We start from the raw sequence: 22,712 nt of genomic DNA on the forward strand, positions 1-22,712 counted from the left end.
ACTAACAAGCAACACATGATATTCATCTTATACTACTGTTATCCCATTCACATGGAAAAACATGCAAGGTTTAACTATCATATAAGCCTTGAAACGTAGCGTGCGTACATAATGGATTACAAACTGTTATTTCACAGTTTTTTTTTTACTAAGTAGATCTACGTTACACTTTTTCATAAGTTAGAAATATATGTGATATGAGGCATTGCATACATTAAACCTAACGTTAATGCAGAAAAGTAAGGCTTATTTTAACTCTAACACAATGACTCCCTACTTTGTTTGCTCTACCTTGTACCATTTTTTCGTCATATCTGGCTAACTGGGCATGCGCACATCGGAACAGTATTTAGGTTTATCACATCTCACACTGCTTTTGCTCACATTTAAAAAAAATAAAAAATAATAAAAAAAATATATATATATATATATATATATATATATATATATATATATATATATATATATATATATATATATATATATATATATATATATTCTGAAAAATCGATTTTAGGTTAAAAAGTGACGTCATTAAAATACTATCTTGGACTCTGATCATGTGATGGTGGTGAGGGCGGGTGTTTGCTGTGCTTTGTGGGTAATCAGAAGACAGTCCCACGCGGGTTCTTTCCTTTGGTTTCAACGTTAGGAGAGTGAAGATGGCGGATGGGGTCTGTAAGTAAAGACATTTATTTGCTGCACGTTTGCTTAAGAAATATTGCACGAGAAGTGATGTCGTGCTTTTAGAAACGTGTGCCAGAGTGTTTTGTGTTAGAAACAATTAACGTGAATGAAGGGGCTTCTTATTAAACGGGAACGAGCAGAGATACATTGAAGGGACATTTGATCCTGACGTGGTGTTATAAATGGTACACAGTTTGCATTACCTGGCTAAAAGCAAGGTTGCATTTAGCATCAGACCATATCGGTTGAATTGATTATGCTGGGCCGTTTTGAATGGCGATACGGTGTTTTGTATTTAATAAGCATTTTCAGACTGGTGATACGGATTTCCCATGTGCGTGTGTGAGAGAGCACATGGGATGGGGGAGGTGGGTTGCAACAGGCAAGTGAGCCACAGCAAGCCGGGGAGAGGGTGTAGGTATTCCTCTATTGATACAAGCTGCTATTGCGTATCGATTTCTTTGTTTGCGTAATGTTTGAAATGGGGCAACGAGATGCACCTTTTTATATTTAAAACATATATATCCTAAATGTAAGTTTAGGTACCGTAATTGGCTTGTATCTGAATTGGTAAAAAAAAAAAAAAAGTGTACTGATACCTAAAAATTTAGAATAGCACGTGTTTGTTTTTGAAGATTGCAAGGTTTATTTGTTTGTTATTGGGGAAGCTTTTAAACCACTTGAATTTAAGTGATTTAAAATATTGCGTTACTGGTTGAGGTAAAATAGCTTTTAGTTGCCACGTGGTGTAAAGACGAACACGTGCTCGCACATTGTGGACTTCTAGCGATATGCCGGACTTGCAAATTGACATCAACTTTTACATTTTAAGTTTCAACGACTAAGAAGCACAAGAAAAAGAAGGAAACGCAAGTAGCCGACGATATCGGGGTAAGTTGTCAAATCCTTTTAAATGTGTGGTGTCTAGTATAACACATTTAGAACGTTTTGGAGGGGCATGTCGAAATGTGTGTGCTAGTTTATATAAAATATGTAAAATAAATATTTATATATAAGTATATAAAATAAATAAATTTAGTAGTTGTCTTTTTAACGGTGCCACGTAGGAACACGTATCATTCCATGTATTTTAACAGGACATTCAAGAGGCGGGAGACTTCCTTATTAAACCAGAGTCCAAAGTTGCATCGTTGGACACCTCGCAGTGGCCTCTGTTGCTCAAGGTATTTGCTTTACTTTGCGTGCAACATTCTGTAATGCTGAGAAAGGTGTATGTAAAGCCTTGTGGTTGGCTCTGTGAGATGATGAATAAGTTTATCCATTCTCTGAGTGCTGCTAGCCTCCTATCTCTGCAGCACCAGAGTCTGTTCTAGGCCTGAGTGTCCCTCAGCTCCCAGGTGCTGTGCTAGCAGTCCTGTGTTCTACTGGCTGCTTCTACTGGATCTTGGTGAGCTGTTGCAGGATAGGAGGGTCTGGCAGAGGTAGAATCTACCTTAGCGAAGACGAGCGATACAATCTGATCACATGCAGTACCTTGCTAATGGGCTTGAGGACCTCATGCTGGTGCTTTGTTTTTTCTTTTTTGCTTTGCCATCCAAGCAGAATATTTCATGCTAATGTCTAAATCCTACCCACATCACATGTGAATGCAAGTATATAAATCCGCAGACCTGGGTTTGTCAGTGTGACACTCACTAATCTATGCCATGTCTTTCAGAATTTTGACAAGCTAAATATACGGACGGCACATTACACACCTCTGCCTAATGGGTCTAATCCTCTGAAAAGGAACATCCACGATTATGTCAGGTAACCAAAGCAAACCAATCTCTGAACAAACAGGAGATCTGGTTCCATTTGGTCAGTAAACTGCTGTTCCAAGACTGGATGTGTGGACTTAATGTCCTAGGATTGTTCCTTCATCCTCTGAATATCCTTTTATAAGTCTTCTAAAGAAATCCATTGTTGCCAGTCTTGTATTATGCAGATCTGTTTATGCATGCCTCAAATGGTTTAGCATGGGTTAGATATTGCATTTAATTGCATTCTCAGATTATTTTCACTTGTGAAACTATAGGGCCCAACATTGTTAATGCATAGTGTGGAGAGTGTCCCATTGTATAATAGATGTGGAGTTTTTGTGAGGACTGTGAAGCAAAGCAGAGTGGTTCTGGCTGCTCAAGCTGTGTTAGTGATGTATTCACTCATTCTAAGTAACACAAATGAAGATTGTGCTTAAGAATAGCTTTAAAATTAAATGTATATTGTTTGTAAACCATGACTTTTACCCCCATCTTGGTTGTAAACCGGTTGTCCAAAATCAAAATGATGTTGTGAGACTACAGTGGTCAACCCAAATATTAGATTAACAAACAATGTATTATTGCATTTAATTTTTACCTAAGTTAAATGTATCTGAACTCCAAAAGTCATGTTTTTTCCTGTAAAATGTAGTTCATGCACCAAATTCAGCTACTTTTAATACCAGGTGGCCATCTTAGATTTGAGTTGCCCTCTGCTGACTTCCAGCCTTCATAATTAAAATAAAAATAAAAATAAAATGTATATAAAAATGTCAACACTTCACCAATACAAAAATTATGCTAAGCTAGATGGTGGTTTTAAATTAAAGCCAAAGTTTTAAGCAAACATTATAAATCAAATTGCAATCTGTCCTGCAGGACCGGTTATATCAACCTGGATAAGCCCGCCAATCCGTCCTCCCATGAAGTAGTTGCCTGGATCCGCCGGATCCTGAGGGTGGAGAAGACCGGGCACAGTGGCACGCTGGATCCCAAAGTCACAGGCTGTCTGATAGTGTGTGTGGAGCGAGCAACACGCCTCGTCAAGTCTCAGCAGAGTGCAGGTGTGGGGGATTTTTGTAGCTCGATGTTAAATTATTCTTGCGTTTGCTGTTTTTTGAAGTCACACAAGTGGTACAGAAAAAGTGGCCCCTCCTGACTACTCTTGTTCCTTTGCTTTTAGGCAAAGAGTATGTGGGAATTGTTCGGCTGCACAATGCTATTGAGAATGAGCTTCAGCTTAGCAGGGTGAGTTCTAAAAAAGCATGTGACAAATCGTAAATACTGAAGAAAAAAATCCTGGATGTGAGATGATGAATAAGTTTATCCATTCTCTGAGTGCTGCTGGCCTCCTATCTCTGCAGCACCAGTGTCTGTTCTAGGCCTGAGTGTTCCTCAGCTCCCAGGTGCTGTACTAGCAGTCCTGTGTTCTACTGGCTGCTGCTACTGGGGCTTGGTGAGCTGTTGCAGGATAGGAGGGTCTGGCAGAGGTAGAATCTACCTTGGCGAAGACGAGCGATACAATCTGATCACATACAAAACTTCTGCTCAGTTGGCTTGAGGGAATGACGTGTTTTGTATGTTGCATTAGAATCCTCATTTTGTCTTCCCTCTTAGGCAATGGATACCCTGACTGGTGCCCTTTTTCAGCGCCCTCCTCTCATTTCTGCTGTTAAAAGGCAGCTAAGAGTGAGAACCATTTATGAAAGCAAGCTGATTGAGTACGATCCAGAGAAGAGGTTAGGTAAGTCAGTTCTGCCCACTTGCTTACCTTTAGTCCTGTTCTCGTAAATCTTGAAAATGTAAGATCTTGGCATCAAAAAAAAAAAACACCCTGCTATTAATATCATTGTGTTCCATTACTATAGGAGGTTGAACCTAAATCCCATTTTGTTTACTCAAGACACTAGGTAACTGGACAAACATGTATCTCCACAAAACCGTAAAGCCTTGTGGTTGGCTCTGTGAGATGAATAAGTTTATCCATTCTCTGAGTGCTGCTGGCCTCCTGTCTCTGCAGCACCAGAGTCTGTTCTAGTCCCTCAGCTAGCAGTCCTGTGTTCTACTGGGGCTTGATGAGCTGTTGCAGGATAGGGGGGTCTGGCAGAACTAGAATCTACCTCAGCGAAGACGAGTGATACAATATGATCATCACTTACAGAAACTTGCGAATGGGCATGAGGTTCAGTTCTCTACTTGCTTGGTGCAGTGTTTTCACAAATGTTTTAATCACTTCTGTGCACACTGATGAAGGCATTTATTGAAACCACAATGTATGTCTTGTTTTTGCAGGAATCTTCTGGGTTAGCTGTGAAGCGGGCACCTACATCCGGACGCTGTGTGTTCACATAGGCCTTTTACTGGGAGTCGGTGGCCAAATGCAAGAACTGCGGAGAGTCAGATCTGGTGTGATGGGAGAAAAGGTGAGAAATAAATAAATCTCCTGCATGTGTGTGTAATTCTGCATCTCCAAGAAGTGTTTTTGTACACTGCAGCACGTGTGGAAGCAGAATTAGCAATGTGGTCTCCAAAGTGTTGAGTTCAGTTCAGGGCTGTTCCCCCTTGTTCTGGTAATTAAACTTTGGTACAGCAAGTGGCAAGGGAGAATGTGTACTTGGTGTGGCTGTGTGCACCCCACTCCATTTATAACCTCCTGCCTACATGTTTTGCAAATTTGTTGCAGAATGCTTGCATAGTCAGGGTTTCAGCATTAAGATTAACTGAAACAGAGACTGGGAAGTGTGCTGCTGAGCACACAATTGTATTCCCTTTTCCTTTGTTTTTTTTTTTTTTTATGAAATGTTTTTTTACATATAAAATTGAGTAGGGTCTGTAAACGGGTTTATACAATGGAAGTACTGATGGAGGTGTTTTGGTTCTTTGCCATGTTGTCTGCTTTCCAAGGATAACCTGGTGACCATGCATGACGTAATGGATGCGCAGTGGCAGTATGACAATAACAAGGATGAGACCTACCTGAGACGTGTTATCTTCCCCTTGGAGAAGCTGCTTGTGTCCCACAAACGGCTTGTCATGAAGGACAGCGCGGTATGTCTCTTCGATGCAGTCAGTTTTTTTTGGACCTTGCGCCACGCTTTAGTTTAAATGTGAAGTAATGCATGTTTTACTTTTACTACTTGGATGTAGTGAATGCTGGGCACATTCATCAAATGTTCATGATTCTATCTTCTGCTCATAAAAACTAATAGCCAAATGCATTCTTTGGTTTACGGAGGCCTGGATTTCAAGGAGCCAAATGATGTTTCTGTATAGATTGCATTAGCACTATGTGCAAAGATGACCCATTATCTATCACCCATGACTGATGGCTTTTTGGAAACCAAGCTGTGATGCTTGATATTCAGTGGGATGTTGGTAGTCCTCAATTGCATTTCATCATGAGAGTTGATGCGGTGGCAGTGTATTGTTTCACTTGCAATGCAATACCCCTGAACTCGATACAGTTTAATTACTGGCCATTATCTGCTAAAGGTTAGCAATACTACTGCAGCCCTAGTTTTAGCTGCAAATTTGCATTGAATAGAGATTAACTCTATTTTCACTGGTTTTCATTTCTGTTGTAACTGTTAAATGTCATGGTTTACATCTAGAAAAGACCTACCCTTTTTAAACCACCAAACTTTCAGAATTTGCTTAACTTATACCTGTGAGGCCAATTTCATAAGTTTTGAAGGCTTTTGATTTGAATACAAGCTGTTTACTTCAAAAATGAGCATAGTCTGAATACATTCCTATGATATCCGACTTGCCTCTAGTGGTCTCTGTACTTATAATGTGTCTTTACAGGTGAATGCTATCTGTTATGGTGCAAAGATAATGCTACCTGGTGTTCTCCGTTATGAAGATGGAATAGAAATGAACCAGGAGATAGTTGTCATCACAACTAAGGGAGAGGCCATTTGCATTGGTAAGTCCTGGGATATCTGTGCTTTGGGTGGGCTTTTAAGAAGAATGACAGGAATATTTGGGTTACTGGTGCAAAGATAATCATCTTTTAATGGAACAAATTTGTGACTAAGCAACTGATTTCACACAAACAAGTGTGTATTGCTCTGATGCCTTCAAAAAGGGTCTCAAGATTGTATTTAAGTGGATATTGTAGTTAAGCTGGTCTGGCGCGAAGGCCTGGATTCCATATTGCCAAATGATGTTTCTGTATAGATTGCATTAGCACTTTGTGCAAAGATGACCCATTATCTATCACCCATGACTGATGGCTCTATGCAAACCAGGCAGTTTAAGGATAATGCATGAAAGTATTTGGTCAGAACAATGAATCCTTTCCAAACCGTGCTGCTGATTTTCTGACGAACCAAATCTTTAGGATTTAAAATGTTTTTTTTCCCCTCAAGCGGTTGCACTCATGACCACGGCAGTGATCTCTACCTGCGACCATGGTGTTGTAGCAAAGATCAAGAGAGTCATCATGGAGAGAGACACCTATCCTCGCAAGTGGGGTTTGGGACCAAAGGTGAGGCTTGCAGATTAGATGTCTATTAATCCTTTTGTATCTGACTGTGCTCACTTAGGCAGGGTTGGTATTTCTGTACCCACAACTGGTACTTCAAACAGAGACTTCCTAGTTGAATTACATGTCAGAGTAATTTCCCCAGATTTCTTTGTTATGTATCATTATTTCCCCTGAAAGTGTACTTCATGCATCGTTATAGGAACCAGCTTGCCCCTAGTATATTGCACAATGTAACAGACTAAAATGACAGCAAATATTTGATTATTTATATTTACCCCCAGGCTAGCCAGAAGAAAATGATGATTAAGCAGGGCTTGTTGGACAAACACGGAAAGCCAAATGGAAGCACTCCTGGGACATGGAAGGAGGGATATGTAGATTACAGGTATGGAGAAATGATGGCTTACCTGTCATGTTCTTTATGCAGACAGTTATCCCTTTTTGCCTGGTTTCTGTGGCTTTTGAGGGAGTCAGTCTGCAAGATTAACAGGGAGACTGCTGTAGTCAAGCATACTGTGTCTTTGTATGCTGCCTTCTGGTCTCCCTTACATGATTTCATGGTATGCACTTTTTAATCTTGAAAACCTATTTGATTTCTATCCTATTAATATTTTTATATTTGCTACCTTGTTGTTTCTCCATATCCTTGAAACTTCATGAACTTTGTTCATAGTCTGTACAAACAGTCTGCCTGCCATTAATACTGAGTATTTCTTTTCAGTGCTGCAAAGGCTGTTGTAGCTGAAAGTGAGCAGACGGGAAAGGTATGCCATAAACCCCATAGGATTTTCCAGTGTTGCAGTGTGGCTACTGGCCAGTGCCAGTGATCTTTAGAAATGGGAAACCAATTAGTGTACCAGCCAGGATTTGACTGAATAACTAAAATGCTGGACCAGTCTTGTAAGTCCAGACTTAAGTACCTGGAGGGGCAGTAGCAGTGTAACATTCTTAATGCTAGCTAAGCAGATGAATGTCCTTTCTTGTCTGATTCTGTAGCCTTTGAGGAAGTTAGACTGCAAAATCAATAATGAGACTGCTATAGTCCAGCACATCAACAGTAAATGCTGGTTCCTGCTATAGTCTAACACAGGGGTCTCCAACCCTGGTCCTGGAGAGCCCCTATCCAGCAGGTTTTGTAGGTGTCTTTACATCATCAGCGTCTAAAGAGCTGGCACACCTGTTCATTTTGACTAATTAAGCCAGTAATTGGTTCAATTAAGCAACATTGATTGAAACAGCCACAGTAGCACACCAGGACCAGGGTTGGAGACCCCTGGTCTAGCGCATAACAGTAAGTTCTGGTTCCTGCTATAGTCCAGTTACTGAAGCACTTCAGATTGAGAAATTACTTAAGTGTCTCAATATGCCCTACCTCTGCTGCATACTTTGCTTTAGTGTATTTCTGTTGCTTTTGCTGTATACTAAAACTGTGCCATGCAGTAAGGATCACCTTAAAAATTCTGATTTTATTTTCCTTTCAACAGAGGAAGAGGGAAAGCAGCAGTGAAAGTGAAGAGGCTGCAACTTTATCTGTACCTTCCACTCCTAAAGCTGATGAGAGCAAGAAGAAAAAGAAAAAAGAAAAAAAAAAGGTTGAATCAGCACCAGAGGTAAGCTGGATATAAACCCCTTAGACAGGTTTGGAAGAGATTTGTACCTTTTCAGAACTCTGAAGTTACTCCTGTAGTCTAAGCACCCATTTCTGCTGGAAATGTAAATTTTCTTTTTTAGTATCACAGCTTCCCATGTTACAGGAAATCATATTAGTCTTCTAATGGTTATTTTGCTGCAGTAGCTGAATGAGGATATAAATGATTTGACAAGATGTTAGGCAGACAGTTATCCCTTCCTTGTCTTTGTGACTTTTTTGAGGGAGTCGGTCTGCAGGATCAATGAGGAGACTGCTGTAGTCCAACACATAACAGTAAATGCTGGTTCCAGTTTCCTTTACGTATTACTAAACTGCCATTGATTGGTTTGTCCCATCTGCACATCAAACGACATCTCAAACTTTCCAAGGCCTTAACTGTAAATAATGCATATGCTCCATTGACGATGTATTATTGCAGTGCAGGTCTGTAGTTACTGAAGCACTTCAGATCGAGAAATTGCATTTAAGTGCCTCAATATGCCCTACTTCTGCAGTATATTCTGCTTTGGTGTATTTGTTCCTTTGCTGTATACTAAAGCAATGCCATGCACGAAGGATCACATTAATAATTCTGATTATCTTCCTTTTAGCAGAGGGAGAGGGAAAGCGATAGTGAAAGCAAAGAGGCTGCACCTTCCTCTCCTAAAGCTGATGAGAGCAAGAAGAAAAAGAAAAAAGACAAAAAAATTAAGGTTGAATCAGCACCAGAGGTAAGCTGGATATAAACCCCTTAGACAGGTTTGGAAGAGATTTGTACCTTTTCAGAACTCTGAAGTTACTCCTGTAGTCTAAGCACCCATTTCTGCTGGAAATGTAAATGTTTTCTTTTTTAGTATCACAGCTTCCCATGTTACTGGAGATCATAATATGATCAACAGGAGTCTTCTAATGGTTCTCGCTGCAGTAGCTGAATGAGTGTTGTATACACATGATGTGGCAAGATGTTAAGCAGACGGTTATCCCTTCCTTGTCTTGATATGACTTTTGCAGTCTGCATTCATTGTTGATGCTGGCTTCTGGTTTCCTTCACATGATTGACTCAAGACTGCTCAAATGAATCATGTGATGTATTGTGTCTAATTGGTGTTTGCCCCTCCCTTAAATAAATCCCCCCCCCCAGTTTTTTTTTTTTTTTAAAAGTGCATTGATACTGTAACAATTAGCAGGTTATCTACACGAAGGTCAAAGAGCATAGGCAAGACTTAAGTTAACACAGGCAATATTTACTTGTTTGTTTCCTTGTCTACAGGAGGGTGAAAGTCACAAGAAAAAGAAGAAAAAAAAGAAGCAGAAGGCAGCGGAGACTGAATCAGAGTGATATTGACAGCAAATCACCACTGAACTGTGAAGCATCAGCAGACCTTGTCCAATGGAAAGAGATTGAGAGTGCCAAGAACGTCTTGGTTTCAGACATTGCAGGAACGTGAGCTGTGATGAGGTTGTAGCAGCCTGTCTGATCCCTGCTGTGTCACTCGCAGCCTGTATCTGTTCTAGCAGCTGGCACGCTGTTCTGGGCTGGCCTCCCTACTCATTTTTTTGTTTTTAAAGGAGTATCAGAAGTGGAAGAGTTTTTTTACCACTTTCTGATCTATGGTTTTAACCAACCCTGAAGGTATAAATCAAAACTGAATGTGAATATTGCATTGTGCATCAGTTTGTTTTTGTCCCTTAAACTCTATTTCTCTTTTGTGCAGTTCATTCCAGCAATCTTATACTGTAAACTCAAAATGGTTTTTGTTTTATATTGTAATGGCATTTTAAGACCAGGTTTATTATTTTTGTAATGTAAATATAATTGATCATGATCAACCAGCAGATATTGCATTAAACCTGGTGGACATGGAACTGATAAGTGTAAGATCTTAATTTGTTTATTTAATCTAAAAGCTTTAATTCTGTCAGCTTTAACTTATTTTCTCTCTCTCTCACACACACATATAATAAAAAAAATGAATGTATGTTTCATTTAGACAGTTAATTCAAAATTACAGCCATTTTACAATACGTCCTGGCATAAATACAATCCAACACCAAACTGTTCCAAACAACAATATCCTTCCCGAAATAAAAGGGAGATCGGATCATTTCAGTAGCCACACATGTGCGTGTTACACAAGACAATGTTCTCAAAGTAGACCACCAATTAAGGTCAAGACTTTAAGTGTTATTGCACTTGCTCATGGGAAGATGTGCCTTGGGAAAGGGCCATCTTCACTGGGAGGGAGGCAGGCACTTGTAGATAAATGTGTTTTTTTTTTTTTTTAAAAAGCTGTAATAACATGGCTAAACCAAAATGTATTTTTTACTTATGGAGGATAAATTAAACAAGTTTCTTTGCATACACATTGTACAAACAAATATGTACTCTAGCTCGTGGAGGGACTGCATATTTATCAGGATAACGTGAAAATCAAGCAGTAATCCTTTGTATCAATCTGCACACATTTGTTTTGACAAATCCTTTCAATACCTGATCCATTTCAACAACAGTTTACTAGAATTGAGTCAGTTCTCTACTAGAATAATGATGTGTTGAACTGATATACACTTAACTGGCATGCATTTAAATATGTTCTCATAAAACATGGGCTGAAACACTTAATGGATCTCTACCACACAATTGTACTGTTATGGAATGTAAATGCACAACTGACCCTTAAACAAAAGAAAAAAAACAAGTTACAGGTTCCCATTTTCTCTTGTCATCCTTTGGCACTGGCATGCTCTTACCCAGACAGGACCTGCTGTAATGCGGGTTGGGTACACAATTTAACACTGCTTTTGATAAAGCAAGGTTGACCTGGCTGACAGACGCGAGTACACAATGTGTGTAACAATGCCCCAGAAGCACCTTGTTACTGACGTTTCCATTTAAGCTTTTTTGGATTGAACTGTTGGCCCAAATGTTGATTACAGCAAATGTTTCTTCATTCCTGCTGCTCATGGTGTGTCTCAAACAACAAAAACGGCTAAATAGAAATGTTCTTTGTGGAGTGAAAGCTTCACGCATGCGTGGCTGTTATTGTGTTGGTTCACAATCGGCCGTCAAGCATTTTGTCCCACTCAACCCGGGTCAAAGTGTGCTCTGACCCAGGTACGTGGTTTCACAGTAGGCGGGATTGTGACCCGTTTAGTCTGGACCCGGGTAGCAGTGCTAGTGTGAAAAGGGGCTTATCACTTGTACAGTCTGATTTGTTAATCTCCCTGAGATCTGATCCTGGGTTTACCCAATCTGGAGAGACTGGTATCGTGGACCATGCCCAGTTTTAATAGATGCGTAGTCTCCACCATTGGCACCTGAGAATCCACTGTAAAACCTGACGTTACACAAGCAGTGAAGCCGGGATGAGGCCCCAGTATTATTGCTGCCAGTTCATCTGTTCTGTAGAGGCATTTACCAGAGGCATAAACTTCAGCCCATGCTAGTCACTCATTGGAACTTGCACATGCAAACAGTTCTCAGACAAGAGTATTCGAATGGGATTCTGCAACTTTGCAAAGTGGAAAAGAAAAACAAAAACAAAACATCTGGAGGGTTTACTGATCTTTAAAAAGGGGGTACACTGAATAATGGAGTAGGCTAATGTTTTGTTATTAAGACCTGTGATCAATAAACCCAGGACACGGGGACCCACTGAGGGGCAGTGCTGGCTCGCTCCATCGCCTCCTCCAGTCCCTTCACAGTCTCCTCCACGTCATTGTTAACTAGCGTCAGGTCAAAATAGTGTCCGTACGCACTGCGCATGGCGTCAGAGTCCTTCTGGATCTGTTGCAAAGATTCAGACTGAAAAACAAAAATTGTTCTTGTTTATAGAAAAGCCTTCTGAATTATTCCATGTAACAGCTAAAGCGAGGGTTTGTCCATATCCAGAGTTTAGAATAGCATCCCAAGAAAAATGAGTGTGACGGTCTAACAATAAAAAACTTAAAAGGCTACTTTTAAACATGACTGTTTAATTAAAACAGAGATCTAATATTTAGTCATCTCTACATAATCAGAATTTAGCACAACAGTATTTTATGTATATTTTTCTTTGATGCATTTCCGATAAAACATGGAACGTGTGTAACATTTATGTACTTATTATTTATTTATAATATTTTATTTTTACATTCAGGCAGTCCGGATTTGAACAGCTGACCCACGCCACTACAGGCAGACGTGCTAAAGTTTCGCTAAAGGGGAATCCTCCGTAGTGGGGTATTCGACCAGTAGTAGTCATTAAGCGCTTTCACACTGCTTTAAATTAACAGGCACTCAGAATGCAACACAAAGTGCAGGAGAAGCAGGCCGCTCACCTGATTGGCTGTGTTGGTCGGGGCGATGAACACCACTAGTGGCGCAAACTCTGCAGTCCGAAGGAGTTTTAGGATCTAAAAAGAAAATACATTAATCAGTTAATAACAACATTAACAATAGTAATAGTAACATGCAGCTTTATCTGTAACGCTCACAGTTTCTCAGACAGTAACACAACATGGGAAAATAATGATTAGTTTTTGCTGCGATCAATAAAAGGGACCTGCTATGCCAGTCTTTGCTTTTGCCTGTATAAGAAAAATAGTTATAACTGAATTTCTTTAAATAATTATTCATGTAATACTTTGAACTAAACTTAAAAATGTGAGATGTGGTAATTATCAGCCACTGTCTGGTGCTCCCTTTACTGTCTGCTTGGGGGTTTCACCTTGTGTAAACAAATGTGGAGGTCTCCGTTTTGTTTTCCAGTCCACTCCTGCTTAATATCTGAACTGTCTCAGTTGCCCTGGACAGCAAAGCTTTTCTGAATTTCTAACATGAAGAATGTTAAAAATGATTTCCTTTTACATTTAAAATGCATGATGTTAAAAATATTTAGTCTGAACGTTTAGTTAATATAGAGCTTAAAGTTATGTGTAAACTAGAACTGAAGCTGCAGGTGCAGAAGTGAACACTAGCAGTTTGAGTGCTGTGGCAGTGTGTGTGATGCCTGCACTGTGGTTACCTAAGATAACTGGCACGTTTCTTTTCATTACTCATATTTGTTTTTGTGGTCATACCACATAATCATACTACATAATCGTACTACTAAATCTAGGGTATGGTGCACTTCACTCACACACACAAACAAAATTCTACTGAATTTCTCATCCTTGACCTTTTATTATATTAATTAAAAAAAAAAAAAAATGTGGACAAAAAAAAATTCTAAAGTTATTTACAAAAATATAAAAAACTAAATACAGCTGCAACTTTAGTCTGTACCACATTGTTACACCTAACCCCTAAACCTTACCCCTACCCCTAAACCTAACTGCCACGACCAAACTAACTCTAGCTATTCTTTCAACACTGTTTCTTTTGTACCCTCTAGTGGCCTATAGTGGCTACTACATATGACGCTCACCACCCTGAACTAAAAAGCAATAAACAGTAAAGTTTTAACCTATATTTCATAAATTAATAGTTTCTGTATTTTCCTCACTTTATTTGTCTAAAAATTAATGCTTAACAAGAACAAAAATTGGCAGAATTTTCTATTTTTGAGTTTGTGTGAAGTGTACCATAACCCTAAATCTAATGAAGTGATTTATAATTTTGGATATTGCTATTCAGATGAGTGCACAACATTCCACTCCTGCTGAATGTCTGAACTGTCTTGCACTTAATCTGTGGGAAAATACATTTGTGACCACTTCAAGTTGGTAGCTCATGCAATCCTTTCCTTAATGTAAGGGTAGTTACTGCCACCATAATACAAGTCTGAATTTCTCTCTTACATCTGCATTATGGGGTCTGGAAACTGAAAGACCTGACTGTGTTCAATAATGAACATGCCATTTTATACCTCCAAGATTTTACTAAAGCTTGAAGTCTATCTGCCCTGCAAGTGGACAGCTGATATTAAACCCTGAGTGACAAACTGAGCCTTCCAAAGTGAACAATGGGCGAGTTACAATAAAGACAAATAGAAATAGCTCTTAAACATCTTGTTCATTTACGTCAATTTAACTGCTTTTACCAAAACCTAAAGTTGTTTCTTGCAAATTTTGTAAGACAGCTGGCAATAAATGGAGGAAAACTTTACACCGGTTACACCAGTAGATGGCATCAATACACAGAAACGAAAGCTCAAACCAGCCATCTTAGAGGGAATACTTAATGAAAATAAAGAGGAGGCAGCGAGAGTGGAGGCGAGCATAACTCTAAACCGAGAGGGCTAACTGAAAAGATATTTACAGAGAGAGATGCACTGAAGATACTCACATGCGCTGTTGGATTTTGATTTTCAAAACCCTGGTTCACACATTAGCGCTTGGATAGGCAGTGGAATAAACGCCCAGCTCAATAACTCAATGTAATCCCCTATGTTGACAGTACCTGCGGCTCGATGTCAAGGAGTGCAATCCTGTCCTTCTCGTGGATCTTGTGGATGGTTTCCAGCTTGGTTCCGAACATGTGTCCCTGGAAGCTGCCGTACTCCACCAGCTCGTTGTCCGCGATGCACTTTGTCATTGATTCCTGAGAAATGAAATAGTACTGTTTCCCTTGCTCTTCGTCTTTCTTCTGCGGTCTGGTGGTATCTGCACAGAAAGAGAAAGGCACTGTAAACAGCAGTGATCACCATGCAGCACACAGCTTACCATGCAAAGCCTTTGTTTCTGCTTCAAAATGAAAAGAAGCCAGTGCTGTCTAATGTCATCCTTACTTTGCAATATTGCACACTAGTTGCTTAGCACTGATGCAATGAAGAATTACTTGGTGGAACACTTCTTCCACTTTTTGAAAACTTTTTTGGTAATGAATGTTCCATAAGTGCAAGTTTGCCTATATTTTTGAAATTTATTTAAAAAAAAAAAAAAAATTGTACTTGTATATATTTTGCAATCAGTACCAGCTTATTTTGTGTTTCAACGGCATTGCTTAGCAGTATTGACACAGACAGCGCTGACCAATACAGTTACACTATTTGATAGGTCAGAAATATCTTCCAATAGTGTCCATGCACCACAGAGCAGCTCCAGTATAAGAGTTCAACATGACTTACGAGGGGAGGGATACTCAAATCTCTCTGGGTACTTGGTGAGTAAAGTGCTTTTGATATGGCTTCTTCCGACTCCTGGGGCACCTGAGAAAAAACAGGAACAAAATAACAGCCTATAAAAAAGCATGTTGGATTGGCAGAAGGAAAAATTACAATACCACTGTACTTAGCTGGAGAGCATAAACGATGCAGTACATGGAATAACTTTCATCCATTTGAAACATTAGGACTGCATGCTTTTTTAAAGCATACAAAAAGCCTTTGTTTAAATGAGAAGGACACAGCTTGATTGAGACCTTGTACTTCAATTCTAACATATTGCTAAAGGCTGTGCTGGACATGAATGCTAGGCAAGGTATGGCAGGAGATGCCGATTACACTGTGTCAGTGAATACGTTTTGCAGAACGAGAATAAGGGGATTCCTCCCTCTAAAAGTGTATCATAGTAAAAGCATGGTAAAGAACATGGTAAATTCAGAAGTATAACCATGGAAAAAGTTTGATAAAACTGCAATAATACCATGATCAACTTTTATAAGCGCTGGATGTGAAGCACTGTACTGAAGATCTAACCCCAGTATTTGTCCCATAGGCTTGGCATTGTCAGGTTACCTATGAGAATCAGCGTTTTCCTGTTGAAAGCAGGAAGTTTCACAACCTCTTCATAGGAAATGACATCCAGCTGATCAAAGACTACCAAAAAGAAAAGGAAATGAGTTCCATTGTAGAATGAAATATATTTAAATACATGCATACACATTTATAATGTTAGAAAAGTTACACATTCTTGAATCCCCCCTAAAATGTTAATAGTCAAATACTGCCTTTCACACACTATTATGAGAAGAATGAGCTACTGTCTGAGAAACATTACACTCTGCACAGGAATGCATGTGGTATTTTTTTCTTCCCTACATACAGCAGATATTCAATGAATGGATGTGTACTGAGGCAAGGCTTTCAAAAGGGGTTCCCAACGTGTGCTGGATCACTGGAGGAGACCCTGCACGTACTTGAGCTGTGCTTGGCCAGGTACTTGTCTTTGCATTTCTTCTTCTTGCCAAAGGGGCTGCAGGACTGGGTCCCCTGCTCGCTGGACTTGGTTTTGCTCGCTATGCGCCTGTCAGAAGTCAAATTAGGGGATGTTACGTGACAGCTTTACATCGTTACAGAGATCTACTTACACTACTTTTTAATAATCTGAAGCAAGCCAGGCTTTAGGACAGGTAGAAATAAAGAAATGTGCTTAACTGACATTCTCGTAGGCTAGACACAGGCTCTCTTAGATCATTGAAACATGACACCTGAACTAGCTTCCAAATATCACATTTCATTTTCAATTAACTGAACAGTTTGAGTATTTAGATCTTAGAAATGCATTAATTACTTGTTCTAAAACTGAAAGAATGATTGAGAAGACTATTGACATTATATTACTATGTGCACATGACTTGTGATAAGGTAAAGTCTTCCATTGCACACTGCATGTCTCAGTGAGAACCTCTTTGCTTTGGTATGAAAAAGGTGAAGCTTCACAACAGGACATACCACTCCTGCAGTTCAGGGGAGGGGATCAGACCTGCGAACCCCGAATCTGAGCCCTCCAGCTTGCCTTGCCACCAGTTTGGATCTTGCTTGTTAATAATCTGGATGATGTCACCTGTTTTGAATTTGAGACCAGCTTCCTTGCATGGTATGAGATCATCTTTCATTGGATCGTAGTCAAACTGAGCTCTCATGTACATCTGAAGAGAGAAACACACAGAACAGACATGGAGCCCTGGAGACAGGCAAAAGGACGTACGGGGGCGCTTTTCTCTACATTAAATGAAATGCAGCCTACCTCCTGAATCATGGCACTAACCTGCTATTCGCTGGGAACTAGGGGGACACAACTGTAGGAATGTTTTAAGATTTTCAATAAACCGCAAAAATGTATCCCCACCTCCAGACAGCTGGTAAGAGTTAACATTAAAATACTGAACAGAGTAACAAAGTCTTAAGTTTTGGGGAACAAGATATTTCTTTAAGTACTGTATTTCTCTTAGGTGGCCTCTGATCTGTGTGATCCCAGGTTGAGAAGCACCTAAATATTTGACTGAGTAACTCCTGCTGCTTACTCAGACCCATACTTCATAACATCAATACATTTACAGCTGCTACTGCTCTGGTGGTTTAGTGGATTAGTCTAATAAATCTGACTAGGATCTAGGTTATTAGTGTTTGTTCTTAGATGTCCACGAGCCAGGTCTACATGATGAGGGTAATGTAAGAATGAGAGGTCAAGCTTTTATGTCATCTAAAGTCACTTGAAGCATCCTTCAATATGCCGCCAGACTGTGCTCCATTATATTGTAAAACATGGAAGTGAAAGAGTCTCAAAGATGTACTCTTTTTTTGTAAAACTGACTACACCTTTTTTAAACAAAACAGATACATAACGTCTGGATTAAAAAATAAAATATGTATATATAGCATCACCATAGATATGGCAGCTCTATGCGGATGCCATTAAATAACAGCTCCCTAGAGAATAACATGTTATCATTTTGATTTTATCTAGGTTACAATATCCATGCCAATTTTTTATATCTATTTTTTTATAGAACAGAAATGTATTCCTTCTTTCTAAAGATGCATGGTGGACTCTCAAGAGCCAGCAGATGACATTAGAAAAGCTCTAAAGCTGAAAATAAAGGACTGAATGAAATGACAGTATTCTAGAAGCTGCTGTTTGTTCTACTGAGAGAATAGTCACCTTTCTGTTCATTGTAGAGGAAGACATTCCTGATAAAGAACAGTTTTAGTTGAAGACACAGGACATTCAATGAGCAAAGTCAATCACAATGCAAAAAAATCGATTGAGAGTGCGTGCTTGTGTGGCATGTCTCTGTCACACCCACACCACACTGACAGGCAGTGGGGTCTGTTCAACTGATCCAAGCACCACCGTTACAAAAACAGTTAAATCTCAGTTTGAATTCAGTCTGGAAAGAGCTTGCTAATGACAAAATGCACTCGTTTAATCCCTCTTGTGTATACATTTAAATTCTCTGTAAAAAGAGAAGATGCAATCCTTTATCATATCACCACACATGGTTAACCATGTGCAGAAAACTGTTTAAATGAAATAATCAGCATAGACTCACATCAACACAGTTTGGCAGTTTGGATTTCTAGTTTTAAAACATATTAATTTAAGTATTTTTTTTTTATGTATTTTGATTAAAACAAATGTGGTGAAAATGTTGCACTGTAGCAAACTCTTTGTCATCAGAATATTTGTAGCTAATTTCATTTTCTTTTCCAGATCAACAGTGGCTGCATCTTTCCAATTTAATTCCACTGTTCTTGTGTTTATGTTGCAATTACTGCTTCAACAAAGAGGCTTCATGTTTCATCAATATCAAATCGACAGCCTCGAGTAGGTTGAACAAGACAGTAAACCACAAGTGTGAACTGATTAGACAGAAACATGTATTTACTCCCTTTGGTCCGTGACAGATTACAAAAGTGCTTGTAATCTGGGGCTGAAAGATAAGAACCACTGGTCTACTTTACCCTTAATAATGAGGTAATGCCTTCTCAAGCCACAAAACAATGACACTATTGCAGACTCGCACAATGTGTAGAAATGGTATAATCTCTTCAAAAGGGCATTCCTGGGCTCCCGAGCAGCACACCCGGTAAAGGTGCTCGGCCAGGGTGTCTTCGGCTCACTGCGCACCAGCGGCCCCTGTAGTCTAATCAGGCGCCTGCGGGCTTGCCTGTATGCTGCCCAGAGCTGCATTGTCCTCCGACGTTGTAGCTCTAGAGGTGGTTGCATGGTGGGTCTGCAGTGTGAAAAGAAGTGGCGGGCTGACAGCACGCGCTTCGGAGGACAGCGTGTTTGTCTTCACCCTCCAAAGTGTGCGCGGGGGTGGTAGCGGTGAGCTGAGCCTAAAACTAATTGGCTACTCTAAATTGGGATAAAATTATAAAAAAAAAAAAAAAAAACAATTGGCGACTACCAAATTAAATAAATAAATAAAAACTAAAAAAAAAAAGGACAGTCCTGCCCAGTCAAATATACTGTATAGCTGAAGTGTCATGTGACTCTGATTCAAGACTGATGATTTGTATTGCAATTAAAGCCAGTCAGAAACTCCAAATTTGTTTTTCTCTTTTTAAAAAAGCAGAACGTAGCAGATCCTTACACCAATGGCTTTAATTGTACAGTAATATACAGTTTGGTTCTAAAAGGACGCAGTACCTGCACATAGAAATATTCATGTTAATGGTGTGGTTATCGTGCTTATGGAGACTTGCAGTGTTGTAATTGGTTTGCTGTGAATCAATCCTCACACTGCTGTAAGTGGTGCATGCTTTGAAATGGTACTGGAAGGTGGAGCACCCTTTGTGAATCTCAAAAAAGACAAAATACAACCCCCAGGACCAGTCTACTGTTTGTGAAAAAGTACCATCATTAAAATACCTTTTTATTAAAGTCTGTCTTGATGAATTTAATAAAGTTTAGAATGAATGAAACAGTTAAAGACACTGTTGTCAAGGAAGTCAACACAAGCTCACAACAGTTTCTTTAAAGAACTCCTGAGTTGAAGCTTTGTGCTTCAGGCTGTAAGTGGATATTGAGCTGCACAGTGACACTGTCACTTACCTCAAATGCTAGGGACTGGGCTTGCTGGTTGGGGATGATCTTAAAGGTGACGACTCCGGTAGTATCTTTCTGTAAGAAAACTGGTTATTAATATTTTTCTGCAAGGTGACTTTGATACTAACTGTCAATCAAGGAAGCCCAAAACAGCATATGCAATGTGACAGGGTATACAGTACCATGAAGACAGCTCAGTTCTGTGCATACCAGCTATATCAGAAAACTCCTTTCTCTGAGCGACTACCTTTTCAAAATCATATTATATATATATATATATATATATATATATATATATATATATATATATATATATATATATATATATATATATATATATATATATATATATATTGCAGGTCTGTAACACTGAAACATCTTTGGGTCAGATATAGCATTGTTCCCTGCTCTCTGTCAACATTCAATGTAATGTTCCCCTCTGTGCATGTTTAATTTAAGGCTTTAAGTTAACGTGTTCATTTATTTTGCTTTTGCAGGGTTGTGTCTTCTGGAAGTTTGTCAAATAGCTGGTGCCCCTACAGCTGAATGCAAACAAACTGGAAAGCTGAGTAAGTAAGAGCGCCCAGGAAGTATAAACTATGGAAGAATGTAGTAAATATTCACAAACAGCATAAAGACACTGAAGCTTTAAAAAAAAAAAAAAAAGAAGGGAGGCGATGGCTGCATATTGTGAAAGAATATCTGTCAAAATCTGTAATCTGGAAAGGCACACAATTAGCCGTGCCAACTTCATCACCTCCTGTCACAGTAACAGGATTAATCTATTCTCAATTAATCTGTAACACATTCACACAGGTTTTGATTTTACTATTTAGAAAGTGACCTTCATTCCTTGTGTCTGTTTGAAGTGATAGCTCAAGCCACAACTGTTAATACGTCTACTGAAAATCTCTCAATGACGTTTCACCCCAAAGGAAAATTAACACGTACCAACATCTTTTGTAGCTGATCCACAGACTGATTAGCTACACTGCTCCCATTGATTTCAGCAATCTCATCTCCCACATGGAGAGAACCTGAAACATACAGATAATTAGAATGCCTATTAGAATGTGTAGATCATTAGAAAACTCGATTAGGATGACAGATGCCAAAGGTCTGATTATGTTGTGTGTGATTCATGCCTTTGTGTCTTCCAGTAAAGATTCATAGGGAATCCTGGATTAATCATTTCAGCACCACAGCAGATTTTCAAAACCTGGTAGCTGTGCTGACATTTACCAAATTACACATTACATCACATCTTAATTCTTTTCACGTTTGTATCAATTCCCATCTCCCCATAGCAGGTCTGATGAAATATGATCTACTGTACTTTTGTTTTTTAGAGGCGTGCCTCTCCAGTGTCACCTTGTCTGTGAATCATTCCTCCGTGCAGGATCCTGGCCACTGTGCATCGCTGCTTCTCGTTCAGTTTCAGTGTGACCCCCTGAAAAACAGTATGAAGGAACATGTAGATTTGTGATGGTTCTAAGAGGATATGGCACAACAAGTAAGGGAAGACATACTATAACCCACCAGGGGTAATAAGTCTCAGGGTGAACTCAATGAAGGAACAGCAAATTCAGATATATTCAGTAGTTCAGGACTACCACAACAACACCTCTATGAACTGATGCATGCTGCAAGAAAATATCCAGCCTGCTTTGTAGGGGGCATTGCTTTAAACGTAGGCAACTGACCAGATATTTGTATCATGTTTAAACCATGTTACACCGTGTTGCAAACCATTTATAAACTTTTTTATGGTCTTATTCTTACAAATTATTCTTAAAGATCTTCTTTAAAGACAAGGAAGGGTAATTCTAAATTTTCCTTTATAAATATTTAAGTACTCATAATATGTACATTTTCAGGGATCTATTCAATTGATCTAAATAGCGGACAAAGCCCTTTGTGTATCAAGGTTTGAAAAAATAAACCTCTAAAGTGAATGATGTCAGTTTCTTACAAAAATATAAAAGAAATATGTAAAAATACTTATTGTAGTGATTTAAATAAAATATTTACATTTAGTAAAGGACATTTTCTCTAAGAATTTATCAAAAATGAAATGATAATGTGGTGTCAAAAAGCTTCAAATAACATGCGGAGTGTGTCCTGACCATTGGCTCTGTAGCGCTCTTCTCAAACTGCACCAGGCGCATCTTGGTGAGCTCCTTCCCATTCATGGAAGGGCCATTGGTGCTGCCCAATCGGTGGCTCCCGTTGGTGTACACCTCCTCTCCCGCGGCTTCCTGCGTCTGCATCACCACCTGGGGAAGAGAACCGGAGCAAGCATGTCTAACACACCAACTGATTGCATGCTTCATGCAGCCTTATTGCAGCCAGGACTGCATGCTCTTCCCATGCTCATTTACAGATACAAGTTTACAACTTTAGTTCGGGAGGAAGGACTGCCCCCATACTCATCATGATATCA

The 22,712-nt window shown here is 39.4% G+C and overlaps 2 protein-coding genes and 6 non-coding genes across 10 annotated transcripts in view; 7 read left to right on the forward strand and 1 right to left on the reverse strand.

The window, feature by feature from the left end:
- Window positions 1-582: 582 nt before the first annotated feature.
- On the forward strand, window positions 583-10,438 carry LOC121318637 (H/ACA ribonucleoprotein complex subunit DKC1-like). 3 transcript variants are annotated; one of them, XM_041255528.1, is made up of 16 exons: window positions 583-678; window positions 1,520-1,578; window positions 1,785-1,871; window positions 2,366-2,457; window positions 3,330-3,514; window positions 3,634-3,698; window positions 4,068-4,194; window positions 4,743-4,873; window positions 5,355-5,498; window positions 6,258-6,378; window positions 6,824-6,942; window positions 7,224-7,327; window positions 7,664-7,706; window positions 8,427-8,552; window positions 9,184-9,303; window positions 9,843-10,438. In XM_041255528.1, exons 1-16 carry the CDS (start codon window positions 663-665, stop codon window positions 9,909-9,911), a joined length of 1,608 nt encoding a protein of 535 aa, XP_041111462.1. In that variant the 5' UTR covers window positions 583-662; the 3' UTR covers window positions 9,912-10,438. The 3 variants fall into 3 exon arrangements, with proteins under 3 accessions (XP_041111462.1, XP_041111463.1, XP_041111465.1); XM_041255529.1 differs by having other exon boundaries at window positions 9,187-9,303; XM_041255531.1 differs by lacking the exon at window positions 9,184-9,303.
- Window positions 1,945-2,172, forward strand: LOC121319071. The gene has a single exon (XR_005950657.1). It is a non-coding gene; the product is annotated as a small nucleolar RNA SNORD17 (small nucleolar RNA).
- Window positions 3,756-3,983, forward strand: LOC121319070. The gene has a single exon (XR_005950656.1). It is a non-coding gene; the product is annotated as a small nucleolar RNA SNORD17 (small nucleolar RNA).
- On the forward strand, window positions 4,415-4,602 carry LOC121319072. The gene has a single exon (XR_005950658.1). It is a non-coding gene; the product is annotated as a small nucleolar RNA SNORD17 (small nucleolar RNA).
- LOC121319067 lies at window positions 4,976-5,115 on the forward strand. Its single transcript, XR_005950653.1, has one exon. It is a non-coding gene; the product is annotated as a small nucleolar RNA SNORA36 family (small nucleolar RNA).
- LOC121319061 lies at window positions 5,702-5,781 on the forward strand. The gene has a single exon (XR_005950647.1). It is a non-coding gene; the product is annotated as a small nucleolar RNA SNORD83 (small nucleolar RNA).
- Window positions 6,611-6,690, forward strand: LOC121319059. The gene has a single exon (XR_005950646.1). It is a non-coding gene; the product is annotated as a small nucleolar RNA SNORD83 (small nucleolar RNA).
- Window positions 10,439-10,553: 115 nt separating the features above from the next.
- The window catches only part of LOC121318638 (55 kDa erythrocyte membrane protein-like), a 29,077-nt gene continuing 16,918 nt past the window's right edge, over window positions 10,554-22,712 (reverse strand). The window contains exons 2-12 of the mRNA XM_041255532.1: window positions 22,396-22,545; window positions 21,641-21,719; window positions 21,221-21,306; window positions 20,276-20,344; window positions 17,167-17,363; window positions 16,632-16,738; window positions 16,231-16,311; window positions 15,622-15,702; window positions 14,955-15,157; window positions 12,893-12,967; window positions 10,554-12,377 (exon numbers count right to left, since the gene is read on the reverse strand). Coding sequence (XP_041111466.1) covers window positions 12,201-12,377; window positions 12,893-12,967; window positions 14,955-15,157; window positions 15,622-15,702; window positions 16,231-16,311; window positions 16,632-16,738; window positions 17,167-17,363; window positions 20,276-20,344; window positions 21,221-21,306; window positions 21,641-21,719; window positions 22,396-22,545 — 1,305 coding nt within the window. The 3' untranslated portion in view covers window positions 10,554-12,200. The remainder of the gene's footprint in view (window positions 12,378-12,892; window positions 12,968-14,954; window positions 15,158-15,621; window positions 15,703-16,230; window positions 16,312-16,631; window positions 16,739-17,166; window positions 17,364-20,275; window positions 20,345-21,220; window positions 21,307-21,640; window positions 21,720-22,395; window positions 22,546-22,712) is intronic.

Source organism: Polyodon spathula, chromosome 7 (assembly GCF_017654505.1).
Source record: "Polyodon spathula isolate WHYD16114869_AA chromosome 7, ASM1765450v1, whole genome shotgun sequence".
Taxonomy (NCBI): domain Eukaryota; kingdom Metazoa; phylum Chordata; class Actinopteri; order Acipenseriformes; family Polyodontidae; genus Polyodon; species Polyodon spathula.